At 38.7% G+C, this 15636-nt stretch overlaps 1 protein-coding gene across 7 annotated transcripts in view; it reads left to right on the forward strand.

The window, feature by feature from the left end:
• The window catches only part of PARD3 (par-3 family cell polarity regulator), a 525862-nt gene that overhangs the window by 272249 nt on the left and 237977 nt on the right, over window positions 1-15636 (forward strand). For 5 of the 7 annotated variants that reach the window (XM_066315111.1, XM_066315121.1, XM_066315129.1 and 2 more), the window contains 2 exons: window positions 8066-8216; window positions 14942-15131. In XM_066315111.1, the coding sequence (XP_066171208.1) occupies window positions 8066-8216; window positions 14942-15131 (341 nt within the window). The remainder of the gene's footprint in view (window positions 1-8065; window positions 8217-14941; window positions 15132-15636) is intronic. The other 2 variants (XM_066315138.1, XM_066315101.1) reach the window with 1 other exon arrangement.

Below are 15636 nucleotides of genomic sequence, written 5' to 3' on the forward strand. Positions count from 1 at the left end.
CAATGAAATGATAAGCAAAGACGGTTTTTTTCTTGGCATTTTGCAATTAAACCCTATATCCTCCTTCAAGAATGTGACCGATTTAAACTTCAGATATTATGGAGCTGATGTAATGCTGATAAGCTGTGATAATGTTATTTCTGAATGTTGCAGGAATACCATATATGAGTATGATATTCAGTCAGCTCAGTAGTGGCTCTGTGGCCTCAGGACTGGCTGGAGGCAGCACCACCTCAGTGGCTGGCCATGTCTTGCAGCCTTGACCATATTATGCTTAATTCAGCAACACAGATTGCTTAGACATGCTGGTATACAAATTGTCCCCTTGGAACATTCCAGTAACAGCCACCGAGAAAGGTTTTTACTATTAGAACACAAACAGAAATGACTATTGACTGGCAGCAAATTCAGGAGCTTGCAGATTAAAAGCAAAAGCACAAAAAGGGCAAACCCTTATCCTAGTAACTCCCACCTTTTATCACCATAGAAGTACAGAATCATTTAGATTGAAGATGACTGACTCCAGCCATTACCCAGCACTGCCAAGTCCACCCCTAAACCAAGTGTGTCACCAAGTGCCACATCTACACATGTTTTAAAGACCTGCAAGGATGGTGACTCAGCCACTTCCCTGGGCATCCTGTTCCAAAGCTTGACTATACTTTTCATGCAATATTTTACCTAATATCCAGTCTAAATCTTCCCTGGCACAACTGGAGACTGTTTCCTCTTGTCCTTTCACTTGTTACCTGGGAGAAGAGATCAATCCCACCTGTCTAAATCCTCCTTTTAGGCAGTTGTAGAGAGCAAAAAGGTCTCTCTTCAGCCTCCAGGCAAAATGCCCCCAGCTCCTCAGAAATGGGGGTTTACTGGTTTAATTAAATATAAAAAGAAATATTCAACTTTTGAGAAGGGATGTCGCGGTGTTTTCTATGCTCTTCTCCCTCTTTTTGTTCTTCAAAGGAGTCACCATAAAAACCAGCAGATAAAAATATCCTGTTCAACTGATTTCTTTCCTTTGTTGATTCAGCATTGTATGTGCCCACTTTGTAGATGAAAATGTAGCTTTATTTCTTGTTGGTCTGAACTACAGTTAAGTGGTACTGGCTTGGTTGTATTCCCTTTTGTATGTCACCATGGGCAGTGTTCCCTCTGCTCTGTTCCAGAGTGTGGTCAGTCCTGTGAGGTCAGGTCTGGGCTGACGCCCTGCCACACCATGGAGCATCCACAAGGGTCTCAACAGGGAAATCTGTATGAGTGGTGATAGTGCCGATGTAAAAATAATTGTGCTAAGCATCTGGATGATAAAAGCAGTTGCTGTCTGGATGATAAAAAAAAAAAAAATCCCACAACAAAATAACAGCAAATAGAACAAAAAAACCCCAAGCCTTTTTTTTCCCTGCCTTCTAGTCCAGTAATTGTTTTGCATTTGTAAAGTCAAACTGACTTCTTTTGAGCTGGACTATGCAGTCTGCCTCTTTCTTCAGTAAAACTGAGCTTGACTTGGATTTTTGAGGCAGTTAGTGGTATGAAACTGTTCTTTTGGTTTTAATGTCAATTTTCATAATCAGCTCTAGGAGTTGCTTAGGAGGGAGAATTAATTTTGCAGCATGGTTCTGCAGATTGTTGTTTCTGCATTTTCTGCATGTTTCAATTTAGACTAGGATTTTTTGTGTACATTTTGTGTTTTGTTTGCTTTCTAGAAGTGAATGACAGCTCAGCCTCTGCTGTCCTGGGTTGAGAGAGACAGGAGCAGTTGCTTCTGATCTGCTGCAGAGGCACTGTCTTTGTCAGAGAGCTTTCTTTGGCGTCTTGGACATGAAACTGTTTCAAAGCTTTGTGAAGTGACCTCGGATACTCCTTTCCCATGCCATCATTATTCTCAAACAGCTTCACAAGTTCTCATGTTGTAAACTAAACCTTCAGAACAATTATAGTAACAATATAAATGTACATAAACACCATAAGAGTATTATCTTGACTTCAGAGAGGCAGGGAGGAGATAGTTTATATCATCAGCCCTTCTTTAACTGTAGAGTCAAAAGACATGACAAACTTCCCAGAAGGTAAAAAGAGATTTTGTGCTGCTTTGGTTTTGCTGAAGATTTGCCTGTAGTGAGAATTTTCATTGACTCACCAGGAGATAGGGTGTAATCCATCCAGGTTTTTAAGTGAATTGTCTTGTAGTAAATATTGATATAAGCATGGAGTGTTAGTTATGAATGAACTCCAAGCCAAAGCTGTGCTTCTGATTTTTTCTCCTGTTTGTATTATGTCTGTACAGAGTACAGCAGAGTTCTGCAAGCTGCACTACTACAAACCTTGCAAAACTGTGTTTAATGTCTCAGCCATTCCAGACAAAATTACACACTGAATATTTGATGGATGTTGTTAGATTAGTGTAGCAAAAACATTTAATTTGGGATTTATCTATATCTAAGGTTCCCTTGCCCCCTGCTTTCAAAAAAGTTAAACGTTCTGTTCTGTTCTGTTTTCAGCCTTGTGTGTTAACTCTTCAGATTTCCTACATAAGAATGGAGAGACTCTTTAAGACACATTTCTAAGACACTGAGAAAGCAGTGGGAAAAATGGAGCGAATAACAATGATATTGACTTGACATTCAAATATGGCCAGTTTTTAACGCCTCGTTTTTCAGGAGAGGCAGCCATCAGCGTTTTAGATCTTTAACTCAGGGTTGCAGTTTTTTAAATTGCTCAGATTTAAGGAGGAACAGAAGAGCTCCTTGTGCCATGTTCTGTTAATTAGTGATGCAGTTATGATTAGCCTGTATGGGCAAACAGCTGGCGGCTGCATCGCCAGAACGTGCTCAGCACTCAGGCACGACTGCCAGGCACATCTCTGCAGCTGGCAGCTCCATGTGCTGATTCAAGAAAATAAAGGTAATTGCTGCTTTTGGACTCCTGTGCTTTTCAGTCCTGCAAGCTGGACAGCTTAGAGACACAGATTGCCTGTCTGCACTCTGCTCCTGTCACAGGCAGGCAGCACTTGTCTGCCATTAAGCGAGAGAGCATCACCATTTTCCTCAAAATGAGAAATTTCAGGGGGTTTTCTTGTCTAGACCTCCCTTTTTTTTGACAGAATGAATATTTTGCCGAACCTGAAATGAAGGTTTGCAAATGCAGATCCCCAAATTTCTTCAGGCATGTCTGTTTATTGTTTTCTCCATTTGAGAATGAACAAACTGTGAAGATTCCAGACTGTATAAGGATCTCATAATTCATGAAATAAATTGACTGATAGATCAGTGAGAGACTTTGCGAATGAATGATTTCATTACAAAAGAAACAAGCAAGCATCTTTTCCAGTATGTGTGCAAGTATAAAATATTCAGCATCATTTTCCCCTGCATTCATTACCTAGTTACCTACATGGAAATTTATGTGACAGGTTTGTTTTTTTCTTTCTCACTAGATTAGTCTTGTGATGACCTTTTGGAATTTAACTGTCAAAAAGTCTTTAGCATCTTCTCCACACACAGTGATTTCCCTGTTCATTCCCATCTCCAACTCATTGATAAAGCTGTTTATCAACTTAAGCTGTTCCCAGCTCTGATTCCTAGGGGAATCTACAACTTTTCTCCATCCTGAAAATCAGTCTTTGTGTCCAATTCTTTAGCCAGTTTTCAACCAAGAAAATGAAAATTTATTCCAGTCCTATAAAAAATTAGTTTCTTTAATGCTTTTGATATTGATGCCTTGATGTAGATTAGTAGTATTTTAAAAGTATCCATGTTGGAAAAGGAAGCTGTAGTATTTTGGACATCTTAGCCACAGTAAACAGATAAGAAGGAAAAAGGAAAGCCTGGAGAATAATTCTGCGTGACAGAAAGAGCTTCAGCATTCTGGATGCAGTGTCATATATAGCAAACTTGTATACTGGCTTCTTTAACACCCATAATGCTTGCATGCCTATATTTGGATAATTTATTTTCTTAAGGAAAAAGGGAGTCTGATTCTTGTTTCAATTATAAAAAAAAAGTTTGTTTATGCTTTGAATATTTTGGCACTCTTCTTGTGCATCAACTTTTTTCATATTTACGTATATAACTTCAGAGAGGATGGATGGTGGTGTTTAAGTAAAAGGGACCGCATTATTTGTCCTTTTATCGTCTAGATAAGCAACAGCTGGGCTGGCTAGTAGAGACAGTGCTTTAGCAAACAGATGTTTTTTATCTGAATGACAAAGGGTCAGGGTAGAGACCTTTTTTATTTTACAGAAACATTTAATCTTGCTTCTCTTTTTAATTTAAAGGAATGGAGTGAAAAGGAGCTACAGGCAATCTGTAGCATGGGAGGTTTTATTGCATTTTTACGAATATGATCATTTAGTATAAATCGGTGCTAGGATCCAGAGGGGGAACTCTCTCTTTTCAGTCTAGAGAGAAGAAAGATCGGGGGATCTTACTAGTCACTGTCTATAAATACCTGATGAGAGTAATAAAGAAGAAATGAAGAATACTGATCCAGACTCTTCTCGGGGCTGCCCAGTGCCAGGACAAGAAGCAACAGGCACAAACCAAAATTCAAGAAATTTCTTTACACATAAGAAAAAAAAGTCCTTCTTAGAGATCAACACTGGCACAGCTTGCCCTGAGAGGCTGAGGAGTCTCTGATCTTGGAGATATTCAAAACCCAACTGGGCAGGGCACTGTTCAACCTGCTCTTGCAGACCTTGCTGTGGGCAAGAGGTTGGATTAGATAATCTCCAATGGTTTCATCCACCCTCAGTTAGTCTGTGACTGAACTGGCACACCAAGGGGTGCCTCCAGCAGCTGTTGTTAGGGGGCCACTCGCCACACTGGATTTCTTTTCTTGCCAGGCCTTTAATGGAGCTAGGAATTTGTACAACTTTGTTTATATTACCCACTCTTTATCAGTTAATCAAATCAAATTATATCAGAAAGCGCTGAGAGTGGCTAGGAGAAAGAACTAGAATGTGTAATTCCAGCTCTTTATTAGAAATGCACCATGAAGAACAAGTCTATTTGAACTACAGTCTTGCTTTGGATTGTGGGACTGTTTGTCTTGCCCACATCACAGTTTCCATATTCTATGATTTTTTTTTTTGCACAAACTTTCTGTTAACAGTGTAAGGAAAAGGCATTTTGGGGTTTTTTGTCCCAGCCAGTTGTCTAATTTTTGGTATTTTATAGAAGGCATTGTATCTTCTGTAAAATATTTGTGTGGCTGTCTGTCAATGCCTTTGTTTAAACCCATCTTTTGAGATGCTAATTAGAAATGGGAAAAGTTTTACTCATGGAAATTATAAAATGTGTGATTCACTTTACACAACAGGGCCATATAAATGCAAACCTCCTGCTATTTCTTTTATTTACTGTATTTACTTGCTTTACTGTATTACCAGGAGAGAATTTCTATCTATTTCTCTGCTTCTGAACCATCTTCTTGTCAGTGTCTTTCTGAAAATCTCTTGAGATCTTTCTACAAATGAGTCTTAAAGTTGATGGCTTGTCACACGAAGAAGGACTGCGTGATATGGCTCACTAAAAGCTGGACATTTGTTACATAAAGTCATCAATATAGCACTGGGAGAATAAATCCCAAAGCACTTTGATATTTTCACACCTTATTTAAAAGCAGTGAAATAAAGGGTAGTTCATAATTTAGTACCTTTATCATGCAAGTTTAAGCTCTCAAGCAGTCTAATGTTGCTATGCTCTTTTTTTGGAAAAGTGTTTCAGAAGTTAACATTTCAAATGTGCCTTAGATTCCTTTATAACAGAGTCTACAAATATTGTTTAATTTACTTTTCAGTAAAGCTGTCAGTTGTAATCTGCAATTTAAAAAACCTAATAAAACAAATCCTCATTTCACAATTTAAACCTTATTGAGGCTAATTCACTTGCACTGCAAGTTTATTATTCTCCTGCAGCTTGACGTGCCTCCAATTGTAATTGTGTTGACCCTCCGATGCAGTAAATCTCCCCGGTGCTTATCAAACTGGGAGAGATAAGTCTACAATTTGGAACTTCATTAAATATCTCATTTATATTAAACAGATGATGGCTTTGAACAGAAATAATAATTTTTACAGAGTCTGTGACCTCCTCATCAGGGTCTCCTTGACCGTGGTGCGGCGTTTGGCAACCTCCGCCCCCGGGCGTGGCGCCAGCGCCCGCCTGTCAGGAGCTGTCCCTCCATCAGGCTTCACTTCAAAGCCTCTGCTGGGGAGAATGGGGCTTTGGAGCTCTTGAAGCAGATTTTTTAAACTCCTTCATAGCGTACATTTCTTAGTTGTCTGGGGAGTTCGGGTGGAGGGATTAATAATGGGCAGCTGTTTCAAAAAGGAAAAACAACCAACAAACATGTTGCTAGTTATTGTAATTCCTGAAACTATGAACTCCTCCTCTCCTGCTTGTTTGGAGATCAGTCAGTACTTGGAATAAGCAATTCCAGAGGCTTCAAATAGTTTGCAGCATGCTCAGTATCTTTCAGCATCTGGCTCCCACTGTATTTCGATATGTATGAAATAAATGCTGTGGGATTTGTGTGAGGGCACTTTTTAAGATTTAACTATATGCTTCAGTATGAGGAGGCATGTTGGTGAGAAAGAGATAGTGCTTTGATATCTGAGTTCATACTAACTTTTCTACAAAATGCATCTATTTTTTGATAGTTGTTTACTTTTTAATAGAGCAGAATTCAGCTTACAATGTTCAGGTGAATTGGTTTAATGGTTTTGGCTAAGCGCCTTGGTGGCATTACTAAGAGGACAGCAGGGTGCTGGAGCCCAGGTGAACCAAGAGCTTTAGGGGCAGCAGGAAGACTGGATGGTGTGAGGATTGGGCCGTGGTGTGGGGAGTCTCTTATCTCTGCAGGGAGCAACTGGGCCCTGCTACACTGGGCGTCCACAGTGACCTGTGGGTGGACAGGTACTCATCCTTCTCATTCCCAGGGAATTAATGTCTGCTGTGCTAACAGTAGAGCTGTGACTGATGGGGTTGCTAAATCCAGGTAGATGATACCAAATTATTTTCTTTGCCTCTCATGGGTGCTGCGTTCCCCTGATCTCTGATTCTCTGGGTCTCACCAAGGAGAACTTGACTTTTTCGTGTCCTGTTGAAAAATATGAGAGGCAACTGTAGAATAAAATGAGGGATGACCAGTTTCTGCAGGCAAAGGCTGGGTTGGGAAGACATTCAGAGCAGTCTTCTGAAGGAGAGCAGCTGGGGTGGGCAGAGGTCTGTATATGCAGCCTTTCTGCCCCCCTGTGCACGTGGCCAAGCAGCCTGTGTCCATCACTTCCACCACATACTTCTGTCCTGTGATGCCCTGGAGAGTTTGGCTGCAGTTGTGGTGGGAAGAGACCTGGGAGCTCCAGGGGTTTGAGGGCTGGAGTGGTTTTGGAGCTGGAGCTGGAATGCTCCAGGTCTTTCCAGTTCTGTTTTTTGTGTCTCTGCCTGGATATGGCAGCAAGAGATTAAAGGAGCTTCCAGGCTGAACAAAGCATATAAGACCTCTTTACTCTGCAGTCAGGAAAGACAGAGCAAAAAACTCAAATTAAAAATAAAATTACAGTGAAGACTGACAACTTTTGTGTTTTTTTCTTTTATTCCTAACTACAAAACTTTGGAGTGTGATGATTTCATTTCAAAGCAAGTTGCACCACTGTGACAGCAGCAGCCCAATTCCAAATTCCTGTTCCATACTCCTGACAAGGGCCTTGTTATTTTCAGCTGTTAGTTGTGCAGAAGATGGCGCAGCTGTCTGCTGATGGTATTAAAAACAGCCCAACTGTCTGTTTAAGAAATTATCCAACAAAGAGACACCAAAATGCAATGGGTTTTTTTCACCAATTTTATGCTGAAGGATTTGAAATTTGACAGGGCACCATGGGGGGTGCAGTGTAAAGGGGTTAGAAAGTTGGTCATTAGGCAAAGCTGTCATTGCAAATTATCTCTGTCCAGGATGAGAAGTTCTAGCTCATTTGGTGCTCAGACAGGTCTCGGCCTTAGGCAATTTGCTACAGTTCCCCCATGTGGTTAAGGGGACCCTGGGCACTAATTTTCTCCTCTCTTTGCAGTTGGAATCACCTGGGAGCCCCTCCGGGCCAGAGCTGCCCATAGACACTCTGCTGGATGACCGGGAGAGGAGGATTTCCCACTCCCTCTACGGCGGGATCGAGGGTCTCAGCGAGTCACCCACAAAGAACGTGGCCTTGGGCAGGATAGTGGGTGAGGCAAAGCAGCTCTGCTAAGCAGGGCGTGTTTTTATTTCTCTCTGTGATTCATTGAAGGATGATTAATGTGTTATGTGGGAATTGGGAACATGGAGGTTGCACTGACCAACTTAAAACGTGCCTTAAAATTCTTCTGTGCAAGCCTTCTGGATAGTTAATGTGAGGAAGAAAGTGGGATTCTGAAGTGGATTTTGTATCCTGTGACAGGTCATAGAATGAATAATAGTAGCATTTAACATGGTCTTCCAGTGTCTGGTTTGGGACAATAAATTATTGGTCAGTCTAGGCTCCATGTTGCATGAAAGTCAGCGGCTCGTGGGAATTCATAACATTTTTTCAGCATTCCTTCTCTGTTTCAGTCCTACTAAAATACAAAAATAAATAAGGCAAAGTTGCATCTATTAATGCTTATTAGGGGACTTATTAATTTATTTGAATTTTTGCTTTGTAGGACACCAATTTTAAAACATCATAACTAATTTTAAGCATCCCTTGTGTAGATTCTGTGCCCTACCATCTGCATGGTCCCAGTGGATAATGAGGTTATTAGCACTTGCTTTGCAGCAGTTCAGCTTCTGATGTACAGAGCTAGGTAATAAAGACTTGCCTTGCCACAGGAGTGGTTGGATTTACTGATTAGGATGGGATTAGTTTGAAAGGATTTTCAAGTTTAAACACAAAAAGCAGCTTGATGAAAATAACACCTGACAGAAGACGTGACGATTGCTTGCTTGAGTTGCAAGTTTTTAAAAAAAGACATGGCTATTAAATCTAGGAATTTTCTTTAGTGTATTAGATACACAGAATATATTAGAGTATGCTGCTATAAACTTGATATGAAGCAAGGCTTAACTTAGTTTTCAAGTGCTTTAGATTAGCTTTCAGCCTTAGAAAATTAGTCTAGCACTTGGACTTTTCCAGTCAACAGTGTGTGTATATTTCTCACCCTATATTTTTTTATTTAGGTTGGTTGTTTGGGGTTTTTTTAATGTTTTTCATTTTAAATATTTTTTGTGTTTTGGTATTTGCATTTTCTTTGTGGTAGCAAAATAGGACTGTTGTTAAATTCTCTGAAAATCCACACGTTCCCTATTTAGGGTATTTCTTCCAGTTAGTCTTTTGTCCTTTTTTGTGCATTTGAGCAATAGTAATTAGAAACATATCATATTGTGTTCTCTTGCACTTCATTTTGTGCAGCTTGGAAGAAAAAATGTGCACATGAAAATCAAGGCAGTGTGAAACCTTGTCACCCAAAGTCATATGCTCTTAAAGAGAAAAAATTAGAAAAAATTCTATTTGTTTGCCAACAAATTTAGGGAGTGATAAAATAATTTGAAGTCTTTAGCACTACTCTCCCATAGAAAGAATGCCACCACTACTCTCTGGTGGCATCAAGGCTTTAGATAAAACATTTACAAAGCACTGCCTTCTGCTTTTTCCATCAGTGCTGCAGAGGATTTGCTCACAGAGCTCATATAAGCATTAACAAATTATCACTTAAACACATTGTCCATTGTTGGGAGAAGGAACCCTGAGAGAGTCTGGGTGCACGTGTCAGCAATGCAGTTTACTTGGACATCAGAGGAGCACAGACTTGCCTTGCCAAATTGAACTGGTAGTTCATCTGTCTGGTATTATCCTTTTAGCAGTAGCCAGTAATTGATCTTTAAACTAAAAAAAAAAAAAAAAAAAAAAAAACCAAAAAAAAAAAAAACAAACTCCCCCCCCCAAAAAAAACAAACAAAAAAAAAACAAAACAAACAAAAAAACCCCCACAACCAAACCCATCCTTCATTTTCTAAGTTTCTTACAACCTGAAGTTAATATTTTCATTTCCTGTGTATCATTGTTTTTCTGAATTGTTTTCAGGAACTGTGTAGAAAACTGGTTGGCTCTGACTTTAATCCATTGAATCTTTAGTGGAAACACATTAGTGGAAAATCAAATTGTCCCTTTACCTCACAGTAAATGTGATCCAATGGCACATAACTAAAAACTCGTCTTTCCGTTGGATTGGGCTGTTCCCTTCTGCAATCGTAGCAGCTTCACAGACCTGTGATGTTTAAACCCAGTTTTTGGGGAATGGTCAGTTTTCTATTAGAGTATTTTTTCTGAATTAATCAGTACCACTAAATTAAAAGTGCAGTGTTCATCATCTTTCACATGCAGGTTTTCTTGCAGTGCCATACAACAGAGAAGTATTGTCTGTTGGGAGAGATAGGTACAGTTGCTTGTTGCAGAATGGCATTTTTAAGACTCAGTCACTTTTTATGCAGCAGAATCCCTGTCTTTTTTGGCATTGGTAATGAGAAAACAAACAGGGCTTTTTTTTTTTATTTTCCGGAGAATGTTTGTGTGATGTTACATGACTCTTCCTCTCTTGAAAATTGGCCTAAAAGTGAGGATTAATCCTAAGAACAATCTGGCTGAAGAACACTGGAGGTCTGTACCTTCCCACACCAGTCTGCCCATGAAGACAAGCCCAAAGGAGTGCTTTTTGTGGTGCTGCTTCCATTGAGTGCTCTCCTCATATCAAAAAGCCCTCTGATGAGCTCTCTGAATCATCTGATGCCTTTTGATTTACCCCTCAATGGATTTAACTGTGTAAACTTTTAGTACTTAGCATTTTTTAAGTGAGGAGATGACAGTTCGTTTTCACAGATGAAGGAGTAGATCTTCCTGCTGCTTTTGCTCTTGAATGGATTTGAGTTTTCTTCTTTCCTAAGTTAGTCTATTCAAAAGTAACAATCTCAAAATCTGGAAAATGCCTCTTTGTTTTAGTCATTGCTTAAAGTCGGAACAAAGATTTTAAGAGTGTTTTGTTCTTTTAAATGCCATTAATGCAATTTCAGGGAAGGTATTTAAGACAATTTCCTTACTCTTTCGTAACTGACAAGCAAGAATTGGCTGTCAGAGCCTTGCTGTGAGAGTGGGAATAAAATACCAATTTAAGGATGTGATTTAAATTATGTAAAATAATGTTTGCTTACTGCAATAAGGCTACGTGAATCTTTTCATGTTTCTGATGATTCTCATGTTGATCTACTTTTCTAAGGGATTATTGCTATTATAGATTTTCTTATGCTTTTTCATTTGATAATATTTCACTGAAAATTTCTGATGGAGAAAAGATACAGCTTTCTGTATTCAGGGAATACTTTTGGTTTGGAGGAGATGGAATATTTTATTTATACAATTTGGGTCTTTTAAGAATTAGATGGCTGTAATAAACCCGTATATTTATTTATTTTAATAATTCCAGCTGCATGCTATTCAGAATAACAACCCTGTTGTAGTGGTTTGCTTGACTCTGTAATTAAAAATTCAAGTCTTCTTCTGACATACCATTCTTGTATATCATGCGCACTGTGCTCCTGGGTTTTGCAATGCACAAATACATAGCTGCTATCTGTATAAATTATTCCTATTCAACAAACAACTTAGTACAAAGTCCTCTTTCATCTCCTCCTTCTTAGTTGCTGATATTTGTTTTATGAATGTGGTGGGTTTTGTTGCTAACAGTGACTAAATAGAAGTTATTTATCCGAGGATGTACAGAACAACAATCGCTTGCACTGAATCTGCTTTTCATCCTGAAGGATCCCCCAGAACTTTGTAAAATTTAATGGTTCCTACACAACAGGAAATACTCTGTTCTCCACATAAATAATTGCTGTCATAAGGGTAGAATCGGGAGGAAGCACTACTGACAAAAAATTAACTAGAGTTGTAGAGTGTATGTCTCAGTGAAATGAAAATAACCCTTTACAATCAGAATGTAGTTCCTTGGCCAGGAATCTCATCAAAATGTGGCGCTCTTCTACAAAAATTGGCAGATCTGAGCACTTTCTTGAAATCCAAGGCCTGCATAGAGTGGAGAAAATTTTATTGTTGGTCATTCTCCAGGCATTTGTTGTGCTATTGGTCTGAATCCCACAGTATCAACATGCTCATGAGTCATTCATAAGGTATACTGGGTTTTGAACATACGGTGAGAGTGTTTAACAGATTTTGTAGACGATCCTTTAAAGAGAAAGCAATAGCAAAAGCACAAGGATTAAGCCAGAAAGAGTTCCATGACAATGCAGTGTCAGTATGGGAACCAAGTTATCCCAGCAAACATATGAACCAAACTTCAGGCAATTTCAAGATTTGAAAGGACTTGGAGCAGTTTAGTTCTTCATGAATAAACCTGTTATGCATGCTCTGTACTGTGTGTACTCAGGGTTGTGGGTTGTTGTTGGTGGGTTTTTTTTGTTTTTTTGTTGTTGTTGTTGTTTTTGTTTTTTTGTTTTTTTTTTCTTTTTTTTTTTGAGTGCTTAATGTTGGTGGTTTAATTCAGGTACAGGCTATTTTCTGATGTATTAAAGGTATATAATAGGTTTGAAGGTGTATAATATTTTTTTGAAATATGTTGCTTGGCATATTTTTCCTTGCAGGATGAAAATCCTCACAGATCTGGAGACCAGCCATTTGGTGCTGGAGCTCCAAGGCTTCTTTTTCTGCACAGGCAGATGGGATCCCTTCTTACCCAATAGTTTGGTGTGGTCCTCAGGCTGCTCTTCTCTAGATTGGTAACTTGTCCAAGAAATTTGAGCATCATTGTCCTGAGATGAGAAACATTTGAAAGAGTATGTTTTACCTTGCTTAGTACAGTGTCCAAAATACTTTATGTTATTACAGGTTACCTCACTGAAGTTGAATTAATATGTGCAAAACTGGACTTGAGGTGTAGTCAAAGTCTACATTTCATAGAGTCTAAATAGCACTTTTCTAGCCTGAGGGAAAATTATTTTCTTGAAGAGGTTTGTAGACAGGTTGAGCAATGCCTTAGATTTGTAGATCAGTCAAATATACTGAAGATTACTGGGTTTGAAGTTTCTTTGATGTTTCCTTGTAAGGTTTCTCACAACACTTGTGGAATTAATTCTCCAGGGTTTTTTTCTGTCCACTTCAGCTGAGTTCTCTACAAAGGATGCATTGAGTCCAAGTGCTGAGGTTTGTCCAACCATCTGCTGGAGCTGAAGCCTTTCACCTCTTTTTAGCTTCATCTGCAATGAAAAGCATAGACACGTCAAATGGGTTTTCTTCTAAATTCCAAAGCAACTATTAAAATGTCAGTCTTCACCCTTGTCAGATATAAAGAGGGGTAGTGAAAAGTTATAAGTGTTACTGTAGCCTCTCAAATGGGAAGTTCAATCTGCTGAATGCCATAAGGTTATACCTTTTCACAATCAGTTCTTTGGAGACGTTATTAACTACAGAGTTAACAGTCTTGTAGGCATTATGTTTGGAAAGAAGTACATTACCAGGCTAAACATTAACCTATCCATCAAAGGAGCATTTGCTGGGCAGAATCAGCTGTTATGCAAACTGCATACATTCATTTCAGTTTGACAATGATGAGGTGTTCACCATGCAGTACCTTTTTTCTTCTAGCCTCTTTTTCAGTCTTCTTTAATGATTCCTTTTGAAGCCAGTTTTCCCCTCTTTGGAAAGATTACTGTATTTGTTATCTAGTGCAGTGAGGATTTTAGCTACCTCTTTACACATAGGGTTTTGTTTGTTTGTTTATTAATAGTTGTGGACAAAGGTAGTAATGGTAACTGAAACCTTTACAGAAAAGAGGAAAACTTTATTTTCCCCTAATAATTCACATTTTTTCCATATCTATAATGCAAGTAAAGTGTAGAAATAATTGATGTGTCCATAGAAATAGTTTAGGTTATGAAAATAGAAGTTTTGTGATACATTACTCTGTTTCATTATAGCTTTAGAATAATTTTCAGTTTGTTTTCAGATTAATGGTTGATTAAGCTAATGTGTTTCTTCTCATGAGATGTGACAATTTTACTAATTGTTTTCTTAAGATCATATAATCTTTTAACTTGGACTCTCACAAGTTTACCTGATGAAGTCTGATACTGAACAGATTAGTGTTGAGTCTTCTTACAGACCCTGTCATGTATGTGATGGTTCTTCTTTAAGTGTTTTAACAAAAGTGTTAAAACTTACTTGAATTTGTTGATAATAGAATTTGGTAAAATTTTTTCTCCAAATTTTGCATGTGTCCACTTCCAGCATCACCTGGAACAATTTCTCATTTCATGAGGGCCAGACTGATCAGGAAAAGTAATGGTTTCTGTTAGTCCTTGTGGAACACATTCTTTATTTCTACCAAACAAGGTGATACAAGGGGAAGAGGTGCTTTTCTGGAAGAGGTGCTTTTGAGGAGTTCCTCATCCAAGACATGAGACTATGGGCACAGACAGAAACATGGGAGGTTCCCTCTGAACATTAGGGAACACTTTTTCAGTGTGAGGGTGACCATGCTCTGGCACAGAGTGCTCAGGGAGGTGGTGCAGAAGCAATACTCAGAAGAAATTTGTTTTGGGACCTGGGCACGTGGCTGTAGGTGTCTCTGCTTGGGTGGAAAGGGTTGGTCCAGGAGAGAGGTCTCTTCCAAACCTCAACCATTCTGTGATCCTGTGGTCTTGCAGTAGGCCACAGAAACAACTGGTGTGCATCACTTTTCAGACCTCTGCACAGGAAGATGGTACAAAGTGAGACATAATCAATTTTATTATCTGCATTGTGTTACTCTTATCAGTGGCACTGCAGTTTGACATAACCTTTTATCATCTGTGATGGAATATTTTTCAAGGCACTCTATGCATGCTGCTGTTATTTAGTTTTGGATTTTTTCTCCCTTTTTTCCAGGTAAATATCAGCTGTCTCCAACAGTGAACATGCCCCAGGATGACACTGTCATTATTGAAGATGACAGGTTGTCAGTCCTTCCTCCTCATCTCTCTGACCAGTCATCATCCAGTTCCCATGATGATGTTGGGTTTGGCACTGTTGATGCTGGTGGATGGGCTAAAGCTGCAATTAATGAATCAACAGACTGGTAAGAACATGGTTTAGTGAAAGGAAAAAAGAGAGAGCTGTAGTTGCATCTCTTCCTTTAGTTACATTTTTGGTTCTGCTAATATTAATTCTTTTTTGTCACATTTGGATTTCACTATTTTCAAACTGGTAATTGTCCCTGTTTCAGGGAGGAAGTCTGTACAAACATTTCTGGTTGCAGTTTTGTGCTTTGTGGAAATGTTACTTAAACAGTACATAACTGTTATTTTGATGATCTAATTTTATTTTAATTGCTAACTGACCTAGCCTTTGTAAAAAAATAACTTTGCAAAATTTTAACACTTGAGTTTATGAAATATGAAAGACTGAATGGAAATTGTAATTTATAAATCTCACTGTAAATATTTCAAAGTTTATAAAACAAAGGATTTTTTTTTATATTCCATTGTAAATCTAGGAGCATCTGAATTCTTCTGTATACTTCTCTGCTTTTCCTAATAATGTACTAATCTTTTAAATCTACTTAGAGGTCAAAGCTTTTTGTT

This window comes from Sylvia atricapilla, chromosome 1, assembly GCF_009819655.1.
Source record: "Sylvia atricapilla isolate bSylAtr1 chromosome 1, bSylAtr1.pri, whole genome shotgun sequence".
NCBI classification, from domain to species: domain Eukaryota; kingdom Metazoa; phylum Chordata; class Aves; order Passeriformes; family Sylviidae; genus Sylvia; species Sylvia atricapilla.